Genomic DNA, 24,069 nt, shown 5'->3' with positions numbered 1-24,069 from the left:
CTCATGATTTACAAAGACCCTAATTCCATACAAATTTTACATTTTCAGAAAGAAATACAGCAGAAAGATCAAACAAAATGCAACAACCAACGCTATCCATACAAGCAACACTCTAATACCCCTAATTTCACCCCTAATTTCAACCCTAAGTTTCTCTATCCCTCTCGCCAGGATTGATGATGCTTGGTGATTTTCCCCAACTTCAGTGACAATGAGCCCATCATCATGCCTTGGATAAGAACTCCCTGACTGTCTTCTGGCCAAACATCTTGCTATGCCCTCCCATCCTTCTTCGATTTCATCAACCCATACAAAGTATTTGCAGTCTCTTGTCTGCCAAAACAACACAAATGCACCGATTCGTCAACTTAAATGCAAACAAAACTTTCTCACCTGGACTCCAACAGCATCTACCCTTACCGCCCATAGAGGACATCTGATGAACCATCGATTAGGGTTCGTAACGGTGCCAGACTCCATCAACGCAAACTCTCTTCCACAGAAGCATCTGCCATCCAGCTTCTTCACCTTCTTCTTCTTCGAACTTGACGAAGAACTGCCACTGCCATCACTTGGAGCAGGGGTAAATCTGCGGAAAGACATTGAGGGAGGTACGAACCAAGCTTCGATTGAGATTCAACGTCACACTCATTGACATCCAACAAGTTTCGATTCTCTGGATCCTGGTTTGTATTGGGGAGGGGTGAAGCTACCTAGGGTTTTCATTTCGTGAGTTCAGCTTATCCCTTTTGATTAACAACGTTCAATTCCACGTCAGAAAGGCTTTTGGGGGGGTGGAAGTGCCACGTAGGTTCGGAAAGCCACGAACCAAGCTCAGAACCAAGGCGGGTCACTTTTGTCACACGGACCGCATCTCTCATGGGTACAAGTCTAGTTTCGAGCTATCATGGGTACGAATGTCAGCGTTTTCATCTCTCATGGGTACAAATGGTCATTTATTCTATTAGTTTTATTATTGCTGTGCATACTATGCTTCAGATCCTCCTCCTATTTATACTTGTACAATGCATTCTTTTTCAAAGCTTCATAAAGCTTAGTCATTCTTGAGAAATTGAAATTCTCTATTGGAAAAGCTAGCCGCCCAACATTGTGAAGAAAGTCACAATGTATTAAATGGGCATCCATTCATATATATCACAACACTCCCCCTTGGATGACCATTTAGGATTATTGCCTCGTTAAAACCTTACTAAAGGAAAACCCTGTGGAAAAAACCTTAGTGAAGGAAAAAGAGTACAATATTCTTTGTGATGAGGACTGCCTCATTAAAAACCTTGTCAAGAAAAACCCAATGGAAAAAAAACCTGACCAAGGGAAAAAGAGTACAGTCTCCCCCTCTTGCCGACATCATTTAATGTCTCGAAATCGGCGCATTCCAATCTCATGTACCAATCTTTCAAAGGAGGATTTTGGGAGTGACTTTGTAAATAAATCTGCCAGATTGTCACTTGAACGGATCTGTTAGACATCAATTGTCCCTTGATTTTGAAGGTCATGAGTGAAGAAGAATTTGGGAGAAATATGCTTTGTTCTATCACCTTTGATGTATCCACCTTTAAGTTGAGCAATGCATGCTGTATTATCTTCAAACAGGATAGTTGGAGCTATCTTATGATCAATCAGTCCACATGATGATAGAATATATTGAATCAGACTCCTCAGCCAAAAACACTCGCGACTAGCTTCATGAATTGCCAGTATTTCAGCATGATTAGAGGATGCTGCAGCAATCGTCTGTTTCGTGGACCTCCAAGATATAGCTGTACCACCATATGTGAACAGGTATCCTGTTTGAGATCTCCCTTTATGTGGATCAGACAAGTATCCGACATCTGCATAGCCAACTAGTTGTGACTTGGATCCATAGGGATAAAACAATCCCATATCAACCGTCCCATGAAGATATCGAAAGATTTGTTTGATTCCACTCCAATGCCTTCTGATTGGAGAGGAACTATATCTTGCTAGTAAATTCACAGCAAATGATATATCGGGTCGCATATTATTAGCAAGATACATTAGCGCTCCAATGGCACTAAGATATGGTACTTCAGAACCAAGGATATCTTCATTTTCTTCTTTAGGACGGAATTGATCCTTTTTCACATCCAAAGATCTTACGATCATTGGTGTACTTAATGAATGTGACTTATCCATATAAAATCTTTTCAAGATCCTTTCTGTGTATGTAGTTTGATGAATAAAGATCCCACCTTTTATATACTCGATCTGCAGGCCGAGACAAAACTTAGTCTTTCCAAGATCTTTCATCTCAAACTCTTCCTTTAGAGTTTTTATAATTGTTGGAATCTCTTCAGGAATCCCAATGATATTTAAATCATCAACGTACACAGCAATTATAATGAACCCAGATGTAGTTTTCTTTATGAAAACACATGGGCAGATATCATCATTTTTAAATCCGTTTTTGGCCAGATACTCAGTAAGACGATTATACCACATTCGTCCAGATTGTTTTAGACCATATAAAGATCTTTACAATTTGACTGAGTATAACCCTTGCGAATATTCATTGGATGGTTTAGATATTTTTAGTTCTTCAGGGACTTTCATATAGATATCCCGATCTAATGAGCCGTACAAATAGGCTGTTACCACATCCATTAAATGCATATGCAATTTATGATATGCAGATAAACTGACCAAATAACGCAATGTTATCGCATCTACTACAGGGAAATACGTTTCTTCATAATCTATACCGGGCCTTTGTGAAAAATCTTGTGCCACAAGTCGGGCTTTGTAGCGCACAACTTCATTTTTCTCATTTCATTTTCTCACAAATACCCACTTATATCCAACAGGTTTTACATCTTCTGGTGTACGGACTACAGGTCCAAAGACTTCACGTTTTGCAAGTGAGTCTAATTTAGCCTTCATGGCTTCTTTTCATTTTGGCCAATCATTCCTTTGTCGACATTCTTCAACTGATCTTGGCTCAAGATCCTTACTTTCATACATGATATCTAATGCCACATTATATGCAAATATTTCATTGACAATTGTCTTATTTCGGTCCCATTTCTCTCCTGTACAGACATAATTTATCGAGATCTCATTATTTTCACAATTTTCAGGTACCTGAACGTCTTCTGGCGTTATATCAGAATTTTGGACAACTGCCGGTGTCTTTACTATGTCTTTTTCAACAGGAATATTATTTACCTCTTTTCTCTTTCGATGATTTTTGTCTTTGGAACCGACAGGCCTGCCACGCTTCTGGCGTGTATTTGCTTCCGTGGCTATTTGTCCTACTGGGACATCAATTCGAATAGGGGTATTTTCCGTCCTGCCACGCTTCTGGCGTGAATTTGCTTCAGTGGCTACTTGTCCTACTGGGATGTCAATTCGAATTGAGGCATTTTTCGCTGATATGTAAGATTTGGTTATCCTCTTTGTATCGGAAAATGCATCAGGCAATTCATTTGCTATTCTTTGCAAATGTATAATCTTTTGAACTTCTAGTTCACGTTGCCCTGATTGAGGATCTAAATGCATCAACAATGATGCATTCCAATTAAGTTCCTTTTCAGGAAGCTTATTCTCTCCCCCTAATGTTGAAAATTTTGATTTATCAAAATGACAATCCGCAAACCAGGCTTTAAATACATCTCCAGTTTGTATCTCAAGATACCTCACTATAGAGGGAGAATCATATCCAACATATATTCCCAATTTTCTTTGGGGTCCCATTTTGGTGCGATTAGGTGGTGCAATGGGAACATATATCGCACACCCAAATATTCTTAAATGGGAAACATTTGGTTGCTGGCCAAAAGCTAATTGCATAGGAGAGAATTGATGATAACTCGTTGGCCTCAAACGAATAAGTGCTGCGGCATGTAAAATAGCATGCCCCCAAACCGAGGTTGGGAGATTTGTTCTCATAAGCAAGGGTCTAGCAATTAATTGGAGGCGCTTAATAAGTGATTCTGCTAACCCATTTTGTGTGTGAACATAAGCTACTGGATGTTCAACACTTATTCCATTAGCCATACAATAAGCATCAAAAGCTTGGGAAGTAAATTCACCAGCATTATCAAGACGAATTGCTTTGATTGGATTTTCTGGAAATTGTGCTTTTAATCGAATAATTTGAGCCAATAATCTCGCAAACGCCACGTTGCGAGAAGATAATAAGCACACATGTGACCATCTCGAAGATGCGTCTATTAGGACCATAAAGTATCTAAAAGATCCACATGGTGGATGAATAGGTCCACATATATCACCTTAAATCCTTTCTAGGAATTCAGGGGACTCAAATCCAACCTTTACTGGTGATGGCCTTAAAATTAACTTCCCTTGAGAACATGCAGCACAACAAAATTCACTAGTTTTAAGAATCTTCTGGTTCTCTAGTGAATATCCATGAGAGTTTTCAATAATTCTCCTCATCATGGTTGTTCCCGGATGACCCAATCGATCGTGCCAAGTTATGAATTCATTTGGGCTAGTAAACTTCTGGTTTACAGTGGCATGTGATTCAATTGCACTAATCTTTGTATAGTACAACCCAGATGAAAGTGAGGGTAATTTTTCTAATATAACTTTTTTATTTGAATCATGAGTTGTGATATATAAATACTCATGATTTCCCTCATTCATAGTCTCAATATGATATCCATTTCGTCGAATATCTTTAAAGCTCAACAAGTTTCTTCGAGACTTGGTAGACAACAGTGCATTATTTATTATAAATTTTGTTCCTCCAGGAAACAAAATTATAGCTCTTCCGGAGCCTTCAATCACATTGCCTGAGCCAATAATAGTATTAACATATTCCTCTTTTGGCACAAGATAGGTAAAATATATATCACTTTTGAGAATAGTGTGCGAACTTACACTATCCGTAAGGCATACATCTTCATTACATATCCTTGCCATTCTCTTCAAAAATAAATAATAATAAAATGAGTAGTATGCACAGTTAAATTGAATACTTGATCAGAATTATTTTTCTAAGGAACACTGTACATAAAATAATGTCATATACTGAAATTTTATTTTAAAATTTGACACATTTAATAATTTTAAAATTCATATTAATATTTCATTATTTATGTACATTACATTTGAAACTTAAATACATAGAAAATAAAACTTAACAATAAGTTCTTTACATTATTTATTTACATATATACTTCACAATCCCACATATTAAACTATTCCATCATTGATCAAATGACCAATATTTCCTTCAGGATCCTCAAAGAAATCAGATACATCATAATAAGTGGTGGAGTTCTCAGCATCATTTGAAACAAAATTTGTTTCCTTTCCTTTGTCGTTCTTTTTTCTTTTTCAAAGATGCCTGGTAAAGATCGATTAGGTGCCTTGGGGTACGACAGGTACGTGACCAATGGCCCTTTCCACCACAGCGGAAACACTTCTCCTCAGTTGATTTATTCTGCCCGATATTCCTATCTTTATCCCACTTCTGGTGAGATCCTCTCTTTTGAACATAATTCTTTTTCCTTTCATAATTTTTCTTGTTATTAAAAGCTTGTCATTTACCTCTTCTGGGGTAATGATTTGCCTCATTTACTTCAGGAAATGGGGCGGCGCCAGCTGGGCGCGCTTCATAATTTTTCAATAACAACTCATTGTTGCGTTCGGCAACAAGAAGGCAAGAAATTAACTCAGAATATTTTTTAAACCCTTTCTCTCGATACTGCTGCTGCAGGAGCACATTCGAGGCATGGAAGGTTGAGAAAGTTTTCTCCAACATATCATGATCAGTTATTTTTTCCCCACACAATTTCATTCGTGAGGTGATTCGAAACATTGCAGAATTATATTCATTTATAGATTTAAAATCTTGTAAACGCAAATGCGTCCATTCATATCGGGCCTGAGGAAGTATCACCATTTTCTGATGATTATACCTTTCTTCAAGGTCTTTCCAAAGATCTGCAGGATCTTTTAATGTAAGATATTTATTTTTCAAGAAAAATCATGGCTTTAGCTTTATCCTTCTGGGATGCATTATTTTCAGCCTTAATGGTATCTCCAAGATCCATTGAATCAAGATGGATTTCAGCATCTAGTATCCATGATAAATAATTGTTTCCAGATATATCAAGAGCATTGAATTCAAGATGAGAGAGCTTCGACATAATGAAAATTTGTTACCTGAGTCTTCCTAAAAATTTGATCAGAGTCTCGTGCTGATAACGTGTTGTGAAATAAAAGATATATATATAATAAAGATGTATAAATAGAAGACTCTATTATTAATATAATTAGCTCAATAATATATATATATATATATATATATAATAATATTATATGTTGTATTGTGTATATATATACAAAGATAGAAAGAAGTATTAAAAATAAAGAAAGAGAGAATTGCATTTGTTTATTATTACTATCTCAATATAATAAAGATGATTAATATTGCTATTAATATTATATGTAAAGAGTAATAGAAAATAGAATTTAAAATACTTATAAAATAAAAGAAGAGGAAGAATTGTAGTAGAAATATAAGGAGAAGAGTATTTAATTGTAACATAAGGAGGGAATATATTAGTTTTATTATTTCTGTGCATACTATGCTTCAGATCCTCCTCCTATTTATACTTGTACAATGCATTCTTTTTCAAAGCTTCATAAAGCTTAGTCATTCTTGAGAAATTGAAATTCTCTATTGGAAAAGCTAGCCGCCCAACATTGTGAAAAAAGTCACAATGTATTAAATGGGCATCCATTCATATCTATCACAACAATTATATTTACTTTTTAGATAATTATTTATGTAATTATTTTTAGATTCGAACTCTTTGCAATAGGGAGAGGGATAGTTTTAGCTTAGGAGTGTGGCTTAAAAAAGATTGTATGCGAAAAAGATTCAAGGAAGCATTTATTAGTGTTCAGAGTGAGCATGTTTTCTGGTGGTGCATATTCATGAAATACTTGGCAGGAAGTGGGAGGTTCATTTTAGCTTAGTACTTCGAGAGGGAAGTAGAATGGCCGATCTAACAACAAAGCTCGGAGTTTGGAGTCAAAACGAGTACGTTGAGTGGTTTGATTCTCTTGGTAACATTGTTGAACCTCTTATTCAACATTGAGATGTTGTTTGAGTTATAGAGGCCTTCTCAGAGTCTTTCTTTTGATTTTTTAGTTTTTTTTTTAATTTTTGTTTAGATACCAAAAAAAATCTGAAAATAAATTTATTTTATTAATGTATGTGTAAAATTTTATACTATTAAAACATCAAAATTAAGGATGCATTTGGTTTGCGTTTTATTTTTGTTTTCACTTTCAATATTTTTTACCTTTTGGATTTTGTGAAAGAAAAAGTGAAAATAAGAGGTGAAAATAGAAAATAAGATTTTATTGTTTTTACTATTTTCACTTTTTTCTTCATAAAATCCAAAATACAGATAACATTAAAAATAAAAACAAATAATAAAAACGCAAACTAAAAACAAACTTAAAATTTTCAAAGTTGCCAAATCATTGGTCTTCTATTATGAATTATGTTATTTTAGGCCATGGATTTTAGTAATAAGCTTTCAAATTAAACCCCCTATTTTTCATTTTTCATAAGTTTGTAATTTTATATTGAGTAAAATCTCATCTCAATTAACTCCGTCCAACATTATACTCTCTCTATTAACGACTCCGTCCAGAACTAACATATTTTATCTACATATCACATTAGTTGATAACGTGTCAAAGAAACCATTTTAAAAAATAAAATGCCTCATGCCGTCTTAACAATACGCTGCAGTAGTAAACTAGGACAATATATCAATTAAGGCAATGCATCGCCTATCAATTATATGTCAATTCCAGCACCAGCATGTGATGTCCACCAATGGATTCACATAACTCCTCATCATTCCTTCACCTAAATGCACTTAAAATTGTCATTCAGCAACTATCATCATATTTATTAATCAATCTTTAAGTACAAAAATAAATGCCACTGATGGATAAATTAACAATCTCAGCAAAAACGGGTAAAAAGATAAAAATGGAACAAAATGACAATGAAAAGTACAAAGCTTGATCTTACACAAACAGCTGTACAACACCTGCCTCGAACTACCTTAACACCGCTCAAATGCATATGTGCATGCCAGGGAAATGAACTTGTGAATGTCAAGCCATTTCAAATTTTCAATCCAATATGAACAATAATATCCACATTTTGTGTAGTCTAACCCAGTAATATTCAGTATTTACCTACTAAACTTACATGCTTTCTAATACATAAAAACTAAGAATTTATCGTTCCTCAAACACAAAATGAATTTATAACTAAATGATGTGGATAGGTAGTTGATCAATTGATTTCATGGTGACTATAACTAAATGATGATGAAAAGTATATAAATTCATTTTGTGTTTGAGAAACAATAGATTCTTAGTTTGGTACATATTTGTATGTATGTAAGTGTAGTAGGCAGATACTGAATTTGGAAATTTGAACTGCCTTGATATTCACAAGTTTGTTTCCCTGTGTCTGCATCAATTTATAATTTTTCTCTTCAAGTTGTGTTGCTTTTAGTTGTGCTTCTTCTGCTACTTTAATTCTAGCTTGATTCTCATTTTCAATTTCTGAGCACTTTTCTTCAAACTCTACTCTTGGTAAATTGGATGATGGATGGATAGCTTCATCAAGTGATTGGAACTGCGAGTGAGAGTGTAGGGATGAAGTTGAAAGGAATCAAAGACGGAAAGCAGAATGGGGAACAGAATTTGGGATTTGAAGAGCATACCTTAATTTGATTGGTGAGGATGAGAACAACCACAACATTCTTCTCTTGCAATCAATGGAGTATCATAAAAGAGAATGCATTGAATTGAAGAGTGCTTCCACCTGAGAGAATGAGAGTAGTATCAAGCTTATTCGATTTCTTTAATTGTTGATTTGTTTCTACTTGAAAAATTTGCCAAAACTAAAGATTTAGTAATCTTTTTAATATCTTATTTTCGGCCACGAATTTTAGTAAGAATATTTCAAATTGAAGCCTCTGTTTTCAGTTCTTTATATACTTTAATTTTTTTTTTTATAGAAAAACTAGTTATTTTCTATTCTACGTTAAAGAAAACCTGTGAGCATTAACCTGTGCAAATGTTTCTTGCTACTCTTTGGGGTGCTTGGAGATTGTGCAAGAGGCTGGTGGTTGATCAAAATCCTTTGACTTTGAAGTTTGAATCGCGGTTCCTTTATATACATGCTTTCAGACAGGTCCATTTGACTGCTATTGACCATCTCCTTCTACTCGGCAGGATGGCTGCCTTCGTGGACGAAACTAAGCAGGTGGTCCCCCTGGCTGATGTGCTACCCTTCTTAGCTGGGGCTTGAGGCAAGCAATTGTTCTGCCTCTTCTTTCCTTTGTTCCATATATGCCAATCAATAGTAGTTCAATCAAGCTTGGTTTTGTTACCCACTGATATTTGCACCTTGAATTAAAACCAAAATTTATTCACTCCATATAACAAGAAAATCAGTTACCTTTTTGGTCATGTTAATTGCTTTGGTACAATATGCCTCAGGTATAACTGCATGAACACAGATAAATGAGAAGATGTCTGCAAAATAACATTTGAGATTTCATCTAAGGCTACATCAGCCAGTATGCTGCTACATGGGAGTTTACTTTAAATGTGGGAGAAATGAAGAGATTGAAAGACAATAAGAGTGCAGGGAAGCTTCACAACTAACACGTGATTCCCTTTGAATGATAAAATCAGAACCATTTCAGCTTAGGGATAAATTAACATCCATGCACATATATAATTCAAGAAAAAAAAGAAGGAAATAATGACAGATCCGACAAGCCACATATAACAGCCATCTAGTCACCGAAACTGCCATGAAATAAGCAACGACAAAGAAAACACTTAGGTGTGGGTAAAGCAAAATAAAGATTCACAATCATGTGAAGATCTAAAAGCATTAATATGGAATCGAAAGATGATCGAGAAGATGGTAACAAAACACAAGTTAAAAAGAAAGAGATACAAACAACATTTTGTGGTCTAACAAGAAGAATCTCATCTACTTTTATCGTTGCAATAGGCCTCTAGATATCATTTCACGAAGAAGTTTCTCCGCTTTATCATTTTCACCGTTTTCAAATAGAGCACGAATCATTGTTTCATAAGTCACAGCATCTGGTAAGCAACCATCGTCTTCCATTTTTGCCATGAGTGCCAATGCTTCGTGGAGCAGACCCTCTTTGCAAAGCCCATTGATCATAATGTTGTATGTCCACACATTTGGAAGATAGCCTTTAATGTAAAGATCTTGAAATATCTCTTTTGCATTTTGAAGTCTTCTACTTTTGCACAGGCCATCTATAAGTATGCTGTATGTATATATATCCGGATCAATGCCACTCTCTTTCATTTGAATGAATAACATAAGTGCCTTGTCAAGTTGCTGGTTTTTAAACATCCCATCCAACAACGAATTGTAAGTGATTACATTAGCAGGTTGACCTCTATCATGCATCTCAACAAGAAGCTCCAAAGCACAAGAGATTCTCTTTGATTTGCTCAAGACATCAATAAGAGTGTTGTAAGTTACCGTGTTTGGAACCAAGTACTTACGACGCATTTCTTCAAAGAGATTCAAGGCTTCATCGACCATTTTACTTTTGCACAAGCCATTAATCATGATACTGTAACTTCGAACATTAAGTGACACTCTGCTTTGGGCCATAGTGTTGAATACAAATTTTGCCTTATTTACCTCATTAACCAGACAATGCCCATCCATTAAACTGTTATAAGTGACCACATTTGGTTTCACACCATGTTTTGTCATCAAGCCCAACACATTCTTAGCATCTTTGATCTTTCCTTCCTTGCATAGCCCATCGATCAAAGTACTATAGGTATAAACATCAGGAGTAATGTTTATGAGAATCATATCATTTAGCAAAAGAATGGCTTCCTTGAGTTGACCCGCAAGGCACAATCCATAAATTAGAGTGTTGTAAGTGATAACATTGGGAGAAATTCCCTTAGCAAGCATTTCAGAATATAAATGAAAAGCATCACTTACAAGCGCAACCTTGCAGAGGCTATCAATAATTGCGCTGTACATGAAGACATTAGGAGCAATGCCATGCCGTGGGATCTTTCTCAACACTTGAATAGCAGCTGATGTGTGTCCGGTCTTACAGAGGCCATTGATCAAGGTCCCATAAGTGACTTGATTAAACTGAAATCCATGAGCCAGCAATCTGTCGTGAAAGTGCAGTGCTTTTTCAACACTACCACAGAGACAGAGACCTTTAACGAGTGTATTCAATGTTACCGTATTAGGTTGATAATCCATTCTGAAAATCTTGGCCAATACAGAGAAAGCAAGCGTCATACGACCCATGCCGCAACAACAATTAATTACGACGTTCAAAGTAAATAAGTTGGGAGCGATTCCCCTGGCTTGCAATTGCTGAAAAAGGGAAATGGCGGTGGGGAAATGGTTGGTCTTGGCAAGAGATCCCAAAATCTTGGTGAATTGGATGATGGATGGAGGGCGACGCATAGAGAGCATGCGAGTGAAGGAATCAACAGCTTCATCAAGTGATTGGGGATGAGAGTGAGAGTGTAGGGATGAAGTTGAAGGGAAGCAAAGAGGGAGAACGGATCGGGGAACAGAATTTGGGATTTGAAGAAGAGCATACCTTAACATGATTGGTGAGGATGAGAACAATGACAACATTCTTGCAATCAAGAGAAGTATGGTAAAATGGAATGCGATGAGTTGAAGAGTGGTCCCACCTGGGAGAGTGAGAATAGCATCAAGCTAGTTTGAGGTTGTTTGTGTCATGTTTCTACTTCTAAATGTTGAATTGGTAATGTTTAAAAATATTTGTGAGTTTATAATTCTACAATTACCCCTACAGGTTTTTACTTTCCAAAACCCTTAAAGATAATTTGTGCATTGCCGCTCGCTGCGCCCCTGTTGCCCTTCCTCCACCGAGTCAACCTCAGCCTCTTCTGTTGCTGCATTGTGTTTTGGCTTTGCTACCCTGTTTCTCGTCCGCGCCACTATCTCTGACTCCATTCCTTCTCCCTCCACCTCTGCCTCTGCCACCAGCTCCAAAGGCATCAAGGTTCCATTCTTTTCGCTTTTTCTATGAAAACTACATGTGAGTTTTGATGAAGTTCTTAGGTAGTTGATTGATTGATATATAAATTCATTTTGTGTTTGAGGAATAATAGATTCTTAGCACGTATGTGAGTATAGTAGGCAGATACTGAATTTATATTATTCATGTTTATCTCTGCGTCAATATATCATTTTTCTCTTTAAAAGTTGTGCTTCTTCTGCCTCTTTAATCCTACCTTGATTCTCATTTTCAATTGCTGAGCACTTTTCTTCAACTCTTCTACTTCAATCTGTGTTATCAGAAATTAAATGAATTGCTTCTCATAGACAATTATGAAATGAAAAACAATGAATATATGCTGCTATTTGTTAGTAACTGAGTAGTTCATCCCATTGGTATATGGACTTTTGACATAATGTTTTCTCCTGTTGAATTTCTTACTCTAACTTGTCACTTGATGGTTTGACATTGCATCCAAAACTGTGTTAGCACTTAGTAGCAGTTGCTATCTTAACACGGACAAGTCTATATGTTTGCTTAGATGAGGAATTTTCTACTCTTTTTGCAAATAATCATTAATTCTATTTCATGAGGCATCATATTTCCCACATTTCTTTCTACTTTTTGTAATTTAAATTTTGAGTGACAGATGGCATAACATTATTCTTGAAACAAAAACAAAAGGATAAAAGTGCACTCCTTTCTTTGAATTGACTATTTAAAAATATAACATAATTTCCTGGGTGAAAATTTTATGTGCAAAATGTATTGGAACTTTTAGGTAAAGTAATTCCTTTTTTTTTTCCATCGTTTCACTTTTGACAGTAAAATGTACCATTTTAAGATAGAAGTTTAGACCTACCTCCAGCTCCTCATTTTAGTAACTCTAGCTTGGTGTTGTCTACAACATGAACGTCTTTAGTTACTATAGTACTTGCTCAATTGCTAGTCTTGTTGCTTTCCTATTATAATTGCAGTGTGGGCTTCATCTTGCCGACCCTGCATTTCTTCTATACTGTTTTGTAGTTTTGCAATCTCTTGTCCTTTAGTTTCTTCAAGGTCAATTAGTATATTGAGAATGGTATAATATTCAATCACGATTACTAATGAATTCTTATGATGTAAATCTCTTAGCTAGACTAATTATTATGAAAATTCTTTGGTGTATTATGATACGAAAGGAAAAGATGGATTATTTGCGGATTATCAAATTAGGAATTCACTGGTTTTATTTACAAAATTCAATTGTTGTATTTTTCTATTTTTACTAGCATTAGTATAGTTGCCCATGAGTTTAGCCACTGCATTCTCTTTACTCATAAAACTTTTTGAGTTGTGTCATTATTTTAGCATCATTGCCCTGGTATCATTTTCAGTCCTTAGCTAGTAGATATCACAGCATTGTGATCAAAATGGAGAGTTTTCCTCATGAAGAACTTGAGGTGGCAGCCTGGATTGTGAATGGTCTTATAATGCCAGCTTGTCATAAGAAGTATAAACATCTACAGGTAACATTTCTATTATTCCTTTTGTGAAATTTTCTTTTGATCAAACAAGGAAAAGATTCATCATCCTTTTGCTTAAATTCAGGAAACATTCAAAAGTGCACATATTAAAATAACTCAGAATTAAGAATATGATGTTTGAAAAGGTGAATCTACAAATAAAGAATTTCCACTATGGCGTTGAAGGGATTATTTTGATTGTTCATGCTTTTATTAAAGATGGAACTCCAATGAAGATTTTAAATTATCTTCATGTGAGAATGCTTCTTTTAGCCATTGGACAGTGATTGTAGGGTTTGATTTTAGTATGTTATAAAAGTGTTATCTTTTATTTAAAATGTGACTAAACATATAACTCAAAATTTAATCAAATATCTTTATGAGATGTTTTTGACATCTTTATAATAGGTGTCTTTATTAAATGGCAATTCTATACCAAAATTTGAGTTCTTCAAATTTGCAGAGATGCAGTTTCATCCAGAGCGCATTATATACTGAAGAAGAGGAAAGTGTTTGAAAATTTATCAAACTCATTGAGAAAAAGGACGTCAGTTGTTCATGAAGATGTTAGTACCGAATGCTTAATGCATTTTTAACATTCGTGTATGAGGGCCAACATTCATGAAAGGAAAAACATTTTTAGCAATATCAAATAAAGAACAGTTTATTCTATTTTGACTTTTGACCATGGCTTAGAATTTATTAATTAATTAAATAAATAAATAAAAACAGGTTGAAGTGAAATTGATCCTTGCAAATACTCCAAAATAATTCAGAATTCAAGGCCTATATTTGATATTTTGAACATTCATGCGCAAAAATTTATCAGTATAATTTTGTGTTACAAATTTATGAAGCAAAAAATACGTGGAGGTAACAAACACGAGCTAAAGGCACTGTTTCAACTAAGTGGGTGTTGGAATTCAGATTTTAACCCAAACATTGTTACAAACCACAATTCACAAGACATTATATGGACAAGGCCTTCACTTGTTATAAGCAATGCATCGATTATCAATTATATGTCAATTCCAGCTGCAGCAGCAGCATGTGATGTATAACACTCCCCCAATCTTTGATATCCACCAATGGATTCACATAAACTCCTCATCATTCCCTCACCTAAATGCACTTAAAATTGTCATTCAGCAACTATAATCATATTTATTAATCAATCTTTAAGTACAAAAATAAATGCCAGTGATGGATAAATTAACAATCTCAGCAATAAAGGGTACAAAATAAATGGAACAAAACTAAAAGGAAAAGATCGAAAGACAATAAGAGTGCAGGGAAGCTTCACAACTAACAAGGATTCCCTTTGAATGATGAAAATCACAACCATTTCAGCTTAAAAATAAATTAACATCAATGCACATATATAATTACAAAAATAAAAAAGGAAATAATGATAGATCCGACAAGCCACATATAACAGCCATCTAGTCACCGAAAATGTCATAAATAAGCAACGACAAAGAAAACACTTAGTTGTGGGTAAAGCAGAATAAAGAATCACGATCATGTGAAGATCTAAAAGCATTAATATGGAATCGAAAGATGATCGAAAACAAAACACAAGTTAAAAAGAAAGAGATACAAACAACATTTTGTGATGTCTAACAAGAAGAATCTCACCAACTTTTATCCTTGCAATAGGCCTCTAGATATCATTTCATGAAGAAGTTTCTCCGCGTTATCATTTTCACCTCTTTCAAACATAGCACAAACGATTATTTCATAAGTCACAGCATTTGGTAAGCAACCATTGTCTTCCATTTTTGACAAGAAAGCCAATGCTTCAGGAAGTAGGCCCTGTTTGCAAAGCCCCTTTATCATAATAGTGTATGTCCTCACGTCTGGACGATAGCCTTTAATGGAAAGATCTTGAAAAATCTCTTTTGCATTTTTAAGTCTTCCACTTTTGCACAGGCCATCTATAAGTATGTTGTACGTATACATATTTGGTTCAATGCCACACTCTTTCATTTGATTGAATAACATAAGTGCCTTGTCATGTTGTTTGATATTGAACAAAGCATCCAGCAAAGAACTGTAAGTGACTATATCGGCAGGTTGACCTTGATCATGCATCTTTTCAAGAAGCTCCAAAGCACAAAGGATTCTCCTTGATTTTCCTAAGCCATCAACTAGAGTATTGTAAGTTACCGTGTTAGGAACCAAGTTCTTGCGACGCATCTCTTCGAAGAGATTCAAGGCATCATCGATCATTTTACTTTTGCAAAAGCCATTAATCATGATATTGTAACTCTGAACATTAGGAAACGCTCTACTCTCGGCCATCGTGTCGAATACATATTTTGCCTTATTTACCTGATTAACCAAACAATATCCGTCCATTAAGCTGTTATAAGTAACCACATTTGGTTTCACACCATGTTTTGTCATCACAGCCAACACATTCTTAGCATCTTTGATTTTTCCTTCCTTGCATAGCCCATCGATCAAAGTACTATAGGTATAAACATTAGGAGTAATGTTTTTAAGCATCATATGACTTAGTAAATCAACGGCTTCCTTATATTGACCCACAAGACACAATCCAAAAATGAGAGGACTGTATGTGGTAACATCGGGAGAAATTCCCTTAGAAAGCATTTCAGAGAATAAATGAAAAGCCTGACTTACAAGTGTATCCTTGCAGAGGCTATCAATAATTGCGCTGTACATGAAGACATCAGGAACAATGCCATAGCGTGGGATCTTTCTCAACACTTGAATTGCAGCAGATGTGTGTCCGGTCTTACAGAGACCATTAATCAAGATCCCATAAGTGACTTGATTAAAGTGAAATCCATGAGCCAGCACTCTGTCATGAAAGCGCACTGCTTTTTCAACATTACCACAGAGACAGAGACCTTTCAGGATTGTTGTTAATGTTACCGTATTAGGTTGGTAATCCATTCTGAAAATCTTGGCCAATACAGAGAAAGCAAGCGTCATACGACCCATGCCGCAACAACAATTAATTATGATGCTCAAAGTAAATAAGTCGGGAGCGATTCCCCTGGCTTGCAATTGCTGAAAAAGGGAAAAGGCGGCGTGGAAATGCTTCGTCTTGGAAAGGGATCCCAAAATCTTGTTAAACTGGATGATGGGAGGAATACGACGCATAGAGAGCATGCGAGTGAAGGAATCAACAGCTTCATCAAGTGATTGGGGCTGAGAGTGAGAGTGTAGGGATGAAGTTGAAGGGAAGCAAAGACGGAGAGGGGAGTAGGGAACACAATAAGGAGAGGGATTTGGGATTTGAAGAGCATACCTTAACATGATTCGTGAGAATGAGAAGAATGACAACATTCTTGCAACCACCAACAGAGTGAGGGTAGAATCAAGCTAAATGATGATGTGGATAGATAGTTGATCGATTGATTTCCTGGTGGCTATAATTAAATGATGATGATAAGTTATAAATTCATTTTGTGTTTGAGCAACAATAGATTTTTAGGATTGGAATTTATATTCTTCTGTAATTCTATTCTTCTGTAAATAATCATCAATTTTATTTCATGGTAAATTCTTTTATAATTTTCATTCCCCACATTTGCTTCTACTTTTTGTAATTTAAATTTCGAGTAACAAATGACATAATATTCTTCTTGGAAACAAAGTTAAAAATATACTCCTTTCTTTAAATTATACTATTTAAAAATATAATATAATTTTTTGGGTGAAAATTTTATCTGCAAAATGTATTGGAACTTCAAGTTAAAATAATTTCTGTTGTTTTTACCGTTTCTCTCTGACAATAAAACAAACTATTTTAAGACAGAAATTTATACTTACCTCTAGCTCCTCACTTTTATTTACTAGCTAGTAACTCTAGCTTATTGTCCAAAACAGAATCCTATTTAGTTACTGTGGTGCTTGCTCAATTGCTAGTTTTGTTGCCTTCATCTAGCTGACCTTGCATTTCTTCTAAAGTGTTTTATAATTTTGCAATATCTGCCATTTAGCTTCTTCAAAGTCAACTAGTATATTGAGAATGACATAATATCAATCATGTTTATTAATGAATTGTTGATGTAAATTTCTTAGCTAGACTAATTGTTATGTAAGTTCTTCTGTGTATTATGATGCGAAAGGAAAAGATAAAGCATTTTCCAGATTAACAAAGTAGGAATTCACTACTTTTATTTACAAAATTCAATTCTTGTTTTATGATTTGTTTGTAACTTCCTATTTTCACTAACATTAGTATAATTAGCCATCCATTTAGCCATTGCATTCTCTTTACTCAAAATTGAGTTGTGTCATTATTTTAGCTTCCCTGCCCGGTTATCATTTTTAATTCTTTCATTATCACAGCCTTGTGGTTGAATAGGATATTTTTTCTCATAAAAAATTAGAGGTGACAGCCTGGATTGAGAATGGAGAAGTATAAACATACATATAACAATCCTACTCCTTTTTGGTTTTATGTTTTGGGGTTTTTTGGAGGAAAAGATTTATCATCCTTTGCTGAAATTCACTCAAGAGTGCTGCATATTAAGGTGATTGTTATGGTATTTAAAAGGTGGTGCTTAAATTGCTGAAAAAGGTTAAAAATTAATATTTAATTTAAAAAGTATATAAATAAATAATTTTTTAAAATTTATATTTTTTTTTGGTGACCAAAATAAATTAAACAAAGAAAAACAAAACAAATAAAATAAGGAACTGCTTAAATAGAGGGGCAGTCCCGTTTAAGACTATTCTTAAACTCTTCCCAAGGTGAAAGAAGCTCCGCATGCGAAAATTGTAACTTCATCGCCATCTTTGCCATAGTATCTGCCACCGTGTTTGCATCTCTCAATATCAAACGAAAGTCAACACGCCAATTCCAATGCATGATATCTCTTATTTTGAGCACCAATGGATCAATAAACCCAAAACCATCTTGAGTAACAAGATTAAATGCTTCCACACAATCCGTCTCACAAATAACATCTCGTTGACCCACATCCCAAGCTAAGAGATATCCTCTCCAAATAGCAAACAATTCTCCTTGAAGAATACTATTACTCTCAATCATTCCCAAACACCCCCTTTGCCAACTCCCATTACAATCTCTAATAACATAAGCAAAACCAACACTATCACCTGAACCAAAATAACTAGCATCACAATTAATCTTAAAAGTACCAATAGATGGGGGATTCCAAAAACCATTTAGAGTAGAGGGAAGGGACATACGTTGTAATTCAAAATATTGCTAAACTCCTTTTCTGAAGTTAATGCCAGACAAATCACTTTTTTTAAAATTTATAATTTGATATAAAAGGTAAGTTTGACAAAAATTAAGTACCAATAAAGACGCCTAAAATAGTGAATCAAATGTTGAACTTGTCTAAATTAATATTATTTTTTATAGAAAATGACTACAATACTCTATTATAAAAAATGACTAAATACTTCTATTATATATATATATATATATATATATATATATATATATATATATATATATATATATTGAGAATCTTAAATTCTAGTCTTTTATTTTTCTGTTGTTATAAGGTTTGGATTTAGAATTTTCAGAATATATATATATATATATATATATATATATATATATATATATATATATATATATATATATATATATAATAGGAGTATTTTAATCATTTTTTATAATAAGAGTATTGTAATTATTTTCTATAAAAAATAATATTAATTTAGACTAGTTCAAAATTTGATTCACCATTTTTTTCTCAAATCAATTTGTCTAGCCTAATTTTGACAAAAATAACACGATTTAATCGATTATATGTGTTAAATTTTAATTATTAAAAACTATCTTTAAAAAAAGACATTTTAGTTGTCTTTATCCGAGTGACTCTCATTATAGGTACCATAAAATTCATCTTAGGATAAACTCAGAATTAAGAATTTGACGTTGAAAAGGTGAATGTACAAGAGAGAATTTCCTCTCTAGCATTGAAGGATTTTGATTGTTCATGCTTTTATTAACTGGTAAGTCTAGGCTAAAGTTTTAGTCTTTAAAATTGCAGGAGGTGCAGTTTCATCCAGAGAGCATTGTATAACAACTGAAGAAATGGAATTGAGGAAAATGAGGCTGGTAGTTCACAAAAATATTTAATTAGAAACGAATGTTTATCCATTGTAACACTTGTATTTTGCGGGCTAACATACATGAAAGAAAAACATTTTTAGCAAAACCATTAAACAGTTTATTCTATTTAGACCATAGCTTAGGATTTTATTAATTAAATAGCAGAAAACTCAAGATGATGTGAAATTGATCCGAGTGAATACCCCAAATGATTTGACTGATTTGACTACATTTTCATCTAACTACTGTCAGCTATCAACTTCACGTGAAGTAGACTGCATTTGAGTTTTCACCATGAATTATATGTCAATTGCAGCAGCAGCAGCATGTGATGTTTAACACTCTTTCAATCTTTGATATCCACCAATGGATTCACATAAACTCCTCATCATTCCCTCACCTAAATGCACTTAAAAATGTCATTCAGCAACTATCATCATATTTATTAATCAATCTTTAAGTACAAAAATAAATGCCAGTGATGGATAAATTAACAATCTCAGCAATAAAGGGTACAAAGATATAAATGGAACAAAACTAAAAGTGCAAAGCTTGATCTTACACAAACAGCTACACAACACCTGCCTCGAACTACCTTAACACCGCTCAAATGCATATGTGCAAGCCAGGGAAATGAACTTGTGAACGTCAAGCCATTTCAAATTTTCAATCCAATATGAACAACAATATCCACATTTTGTGTAGTCTAACCAGTAATATTCAGTATTTACCTACTACACTTGCATGCTTTCTTATATAGTTATACATAAAGACTAAGAATCTATTCCTCAAACACAAAATGAATTTATAATTTTATATACTGATCATCACCATTTAGTTATTGTCACCATGAAATCAAATATGTTGAAAATAAAGGGTTTCAAATCATTATTTAAATCTACATAGCTAAAATTAAGCAAAGGGTATCAAATTATGGTATGCAAAGCCATACTAGCAGAATGAAGCAGAAAGGAAAAAGGAAGATACCCTAGATGCAGTTGCCGGATTAAAGTAACTAGAGCTACAGCCACCAACTGCCACTTTAGGGAAATCATTGGTATCACATATGCATGTCCATAATGATTCACTACTATCTTCAGCATCTGCATAGTAGGTAAAGCATATATCATAAAGGTTGAACACATAAAAAGTATTGCATGCTTACTAGTCACAATTACAAACTTTCGGAAAGAAGAAAATCTACATTTCCACTTGTTTAGGCAAGTCCTGTTCGGTTCGTCTGCTAACAAAAACAAGAAGAAGCAACAACTAAGTAGAAAACCTATGTAAACTAATAAATCACTAAAACAATGCACTTTTTACTTCTTACTATATCAAAGACAAGTGCCTAAATATCATTAATAACAAGGTATCCTTCTAGTGACACAATTAGGGAGTAAATTACTAATCGGTTTACAAGTTGTGATTACTAAACTAAACCAAATGTATTGTGGATGGTGCCACTAACCACAAAATGAGTGCTGAATCCAGAGCAACCTAATAGCAAGAACAGCAGCAACTTTGAGCTGAGACTTCATCAATTCCAACCCATACACTACAAGGAAAGTCCAAGAGTGTTTTAGCAAATCAGACTTCTAACAGGAAACTTTGAAATACTAGAGAGAAAATAACTAAATCCATAAACATATGTATCAGGTTCTTGCCTCTAATTCTGCATTTTTATCTATAAATGATAAGATGCAGTTATTAGATCCAAATAAATATAGAATAACCGGAATGTGAAAAAGTTAGATGGAGCTTCATATGAAGTGGACACATACTTCAAATATTAAAAAGCAAACTGTTTCATATATGCCAATCAACAGTAGTTCAATCAAAGCTTGATTTTCATTATCCATGGATATTTGGACCTTAGATTAAAAGAAAAAATTCATTTACTCTATATGACAAGAAAATCAATATTTTGTTTTGTCAAAGTTAATCGCATTTGTATAGCCTTACACGCAACTGCATGAACACAGAAAATGCGAAGATGTTTGCGAAGTAACTTTGGAAACATGATCCAAAATACATTAGATGGCTACATCACCAAGTATGTTGCTGCATGGGAAAATGAAAAGATTTGAAACACAATAACAAGACTGCAGGGAAGCTTAACAAGTGAGTCCCTTTGAATGATGAAATCAATATCAGTGCACAAATATAATAGAAAAGGAAATAACAATAGATCCGCACAAGACACATGACAACCATCTAGACACCGAAAATGCCACAAAATATTTAAATGTGGCTAAAGCAGAATCACCATCATATAAAGAAATAAACGCATCAATATGAAACGGATAGATGATCAAGTAGAAGGTAACAAAACACAAGTTAAAAAAAGGACCTTCTAACACCGGATAATAACCACATTTTGTGATGTCTAACAAGAAGGATCTCATCTACTTTTATCCTTGCAATAGGCCTCTAGATATCATTTCACGAAGAAGTTTCTCTGCTTTATCATTTTCACCTTTTTCAAACAGAGTACGAATGGTTATTTCATAAGTCACCGCATCCGGTAAGCAACCATTGTCTTCCATTTTTGAGAAGAGTTCCAATGCTTCATGAAGCAAGCCCTCTTTGCAAAACCCATTGATCATAATAGTGTATGTCCTCACGTTTGGACGATAGCCTTTCATAGAAAGATCTTGAAAAATCTCTTTTGCATTTTCGAATTTTCCACTTTTGCACAGGCCATCCATAAGTATGTTGTATGTACGTATATTTGGATCAATGCCACACTCTTTTATTTGATTGAACAACATAAGTGCCTTGTCAAGTTGTTGGTTTTTGAACATCCCATCCAACAAGGAGCTGTAAGTGACTACATCAGCAGGTTGACCTCTATCATACATCTCGACAAGAAGCTCCAAAGCACAAGAGATTCTCTTTGATTTGCTCAAGCCATCAATAAGAGTGTTGTAAGTTACCGTGTTTGGAACCAAGTATTTACAACGCATTTCTTCAAAGAGATTCAAGGCTTCATCGACCATTTTACTCTTGCACAAGCCATTAATCATGACACTGTAACTTTGAACATCAAGTGACACTCTACTTTGGACCATTGTGTTGAATACAAATTTTGCCTTATTTACCTCATTAACCAAACAATGCCCATCCATTAAGGTGTTATAAGTAACCACATTTGGTTTCACACCATGTTTTGTCATCAAGCCCAACACATTCTTAGCATCTTTGATCTTTCCTTCCTTACATATCCCATCAATCAAAGTATTATAGCTATGAACATCTGGAGTAATGTTTTTCAGCATCATATGATTTAGTAAATCAATGGCTTCCTTAAGTTGGCCGGCAAGGCACAATCCATAAATTAGAGTGTTGTAGGTGATAACATCGGGAGAGATTCCCTTAGCAAGCATTTCAGAGTATAAATGAAAAGCATCACTTACAAGCGTATCCTTGCACAAGCTATCAATAATTGCGCTGTACATGACGACATCAGGAGCAATCCCATACCGTGGGATGTTTCTCAACACTTGAATAGCAGCAGATGTGTGTCCGGCCTTACAGAGTCCATTAATCAAGGTCCCATAAGTGACTTGATTAAACTGAAATCCATGAGCCAGCACTCTGTCATGATAGTGTAGTGCTTTTTCAACATTACCACATAGACAAAGACCTTTAATGAGTGTATTCAACGTTATGGTATCAGGCTGAAAACCCATCCTGAAAATCTTGGCCAATATAGAGAAAGCGAGAGTGATCCGACCCATGCCGCAGCAACAATTGATTAAAATATTCATAGTAAATATGCTGGGCCCAATTCCCCTGGCTTGCAATTGCTGAAAAAGGGAAATGGCGGTGGGGAAATGGTTGGTCTTGGCAAGAGATCCCAAAATCTTGTTAAATTGGATGATGGATGGAGGGCGACGCATAGAGAGCATGCGAGTGAAGGAATCAACAGCTTCATCAAGTGATTGGGGTTGAGAATGAGTGTGTAGGGATGAAGTGGAAGGGAAGCAAAGACGGAGAGAGGAGTGGGGAACAGAATAAGGAGAGAGCTTTGGGATTTGAAGAGCACACCTTAACATGATTCGTGAGAATGACAACATTATAGCAATCAAAGAGGAGTATGGTCGTAAAATGGAATGCGTTGAGTTGAAGAGTGCTTCCACCTGAGAGAGTGAGCGTAGCATCAAAGCTTGTTCGAGGTTATTTGTTTAATTGTTTCCACTTTCCACTCTTATTTGGAAGGATTGAGAATATAAAATGTTTTACGCAAGGATATTATTTTTTTTAGATAACTATTTATGTAAATATGTTTAGATCTGAACTTTTTAAAATGTGAAAAGAATGGTTTTAGTGTAGAGTGTGGTTTAAACTTTAAAGAAGA

At 34.7% G+C, this 24,069-nt stretch overlaps 3 protein-coding genes and 1 long non-coding RNA gene across 13 annotated transcripts; 1 reads left to right on the top strand and 3 right to left on the bottom strand.

The window, feature by feature from the left end:
* Positions 1 to 7,919: 7,919 nt before the first annotated feature.
* Positions 7,920 to 11,901, bottom strand: LOC112802319 (uncharacterized). Its single transcript, XM_072237638.1, has 4 exons — positions 9,518 to 11,901; positions 9,126 to 9,395; positions 8,778 to 8,878; positions 7,920 to 8,689 (listed from the first exon to the last, which is right to left on the bottom strand). Exon 1 carries the CDS (start codon positions 11,735 to 11,737, stop codon positions 10,070 to 10,072), a length of 1,668 nt encoding a protein of 555 aa, XP_072093739.1. The 5' UTR covers positions 11,738 to 11,901; the 3' UTR covers positions 7,920 to 8,689; positions 8,778 to 8,878; positions 9,126 to 9,395; positions 9,518 to 10,069.
* On the top strand, positions 11,626 to 14,305 carry LOC112802327 (uncharacterized). Its single transcript, XR_003202306.3, has 3 exons — positions 11,626 to 12,131; positions 13,505 to 13,636; positions 14,097 to 14,305. It is a non-coding gene; the product is annotated as an uncharacterized lncRNA (long non-coding RNA).
* A 96-nt stretch (positions 14,306 to 14,401) lies between these two features.
* LOC112802318 (uncharacterized) lies at positions 14,402 to 17,085 on the bottom strand. Its single transcript, XM_025845474.3, has 2 exons — positions 15,272 to 17,085; positions 14,402 to 14,755 (listed from the first exon to the last, which is right to left on the bottom strand). The coding sequence occupies exon 1, from the start codon at positions 16,952 to 16,954 to the stop codon at positions 15,278 to 15,280; it is 1,677 nt and encodes a 558-aa protein (XP_025701259.1). The 5' UTR covers positions 16,955 to 17,085; the 3' UTR covers positions 14,402 to 14,755; positions 15,272 to 15,277.
* Positions 17,086 to 19,719: 2,634 nt separating this feature from the next.
* On the bottom strand, positions 19,720 to 23,937 carry LOC112802315 (uncharacterized). Of its 10 annotated transcripts, none has more exons than XR_011882346.1 (5): positions 22,060 to 23,935; positions 21,178 to 21,264; positions 20,914 to 20,952; positions 20,697 to 20,812; positions 19,720 to 20,109 (listed from the first exon to the last, which is right to left on the bottom strand). XR_011882346.1 is itself a non-coding variant. In XM_025845469.2 (5 exons), exons 1-5 carry the CDS (start codon positions 23,870 to 23,872, stop codon positions 20,098 to 20,100), a joined length of 1,941 nt encoding a protein of 646 aa, XP_025701254.1. In that variant the 5' UTR covers positions 23,873 to 23,937; the 3' UTR covers positions 19,720 to 20,097. The 10 variants fall into 10 exon arrangements, 5 of the variants coding, with proteins under 5 accessions (XP_025701254.1, XP_072093738.1, XP_025701252.1 ...); XR_011882345.1 differs by having other exon boundaries at positions 20,914 to 20,949; XM_025845469.2 differs by having other exon boundaries at positions 22,186 to 23,937.
* Between the last annotated feature and the right edge of the window lie 132 nt (positions 23,938 to 24,069).

The sequence above is a fragment of the Arachis hypogaea genome, chromosome 5, assembly GCF_003086295.3.
Source record: "Arachis hypogaea cultivar Tifrunner chromosome 5, arahy.Tifrunner.gnm2.J5K5, whole genome shotgun sequence".
NCBI lineage: Eukaryota > Viridiplantae > Streptophyta > Magnoliopsida > Fabales > Fabaceae > Arachis > Arachis hypogaea.
The sequence above is the reverse complement of the archived record's forward strand: the minus strand, read 5'-3'. Positions and strand labels throughout refer to the sequence as shown.

Coding starts and splice junctions, on each gene's coding strand:
- LOC112802319 (XM_072237638.1), bottom strand. CDS start 11,737: ATGTTGTCATTGTTCTCATCCTCACCAATCATGTTAAGGTATGCTCTT.
- LOC112802318 (XM_025845474.3), bottom strand. CDS start 16,954: ATGTTGTCATTCTTCTCATTCTCACGAATCATGTTAAGGTATGCTCTT.
- LOC112802315 (XM_025845467.2), bottom strand. CDS start 23,872: ATGCTACGCTCACTCTCTCAGGTGGAAGCACTCTTCAACTCAACGCAT. Junction 21,265..22,185: donor TCGTACTCTGTTTGAAAAAG/GTGAAAATGATA, acceptor CTTTCCTTGTAG/TGTATGGGTTGGAATTGATG. Junction 20,953..21,177: donor GATTCAGCACTCATTTTGTG/GTTAGTGGCACC, acceptor TGTTTTTGTTAG/CAGACGAACCGAACAGGACT.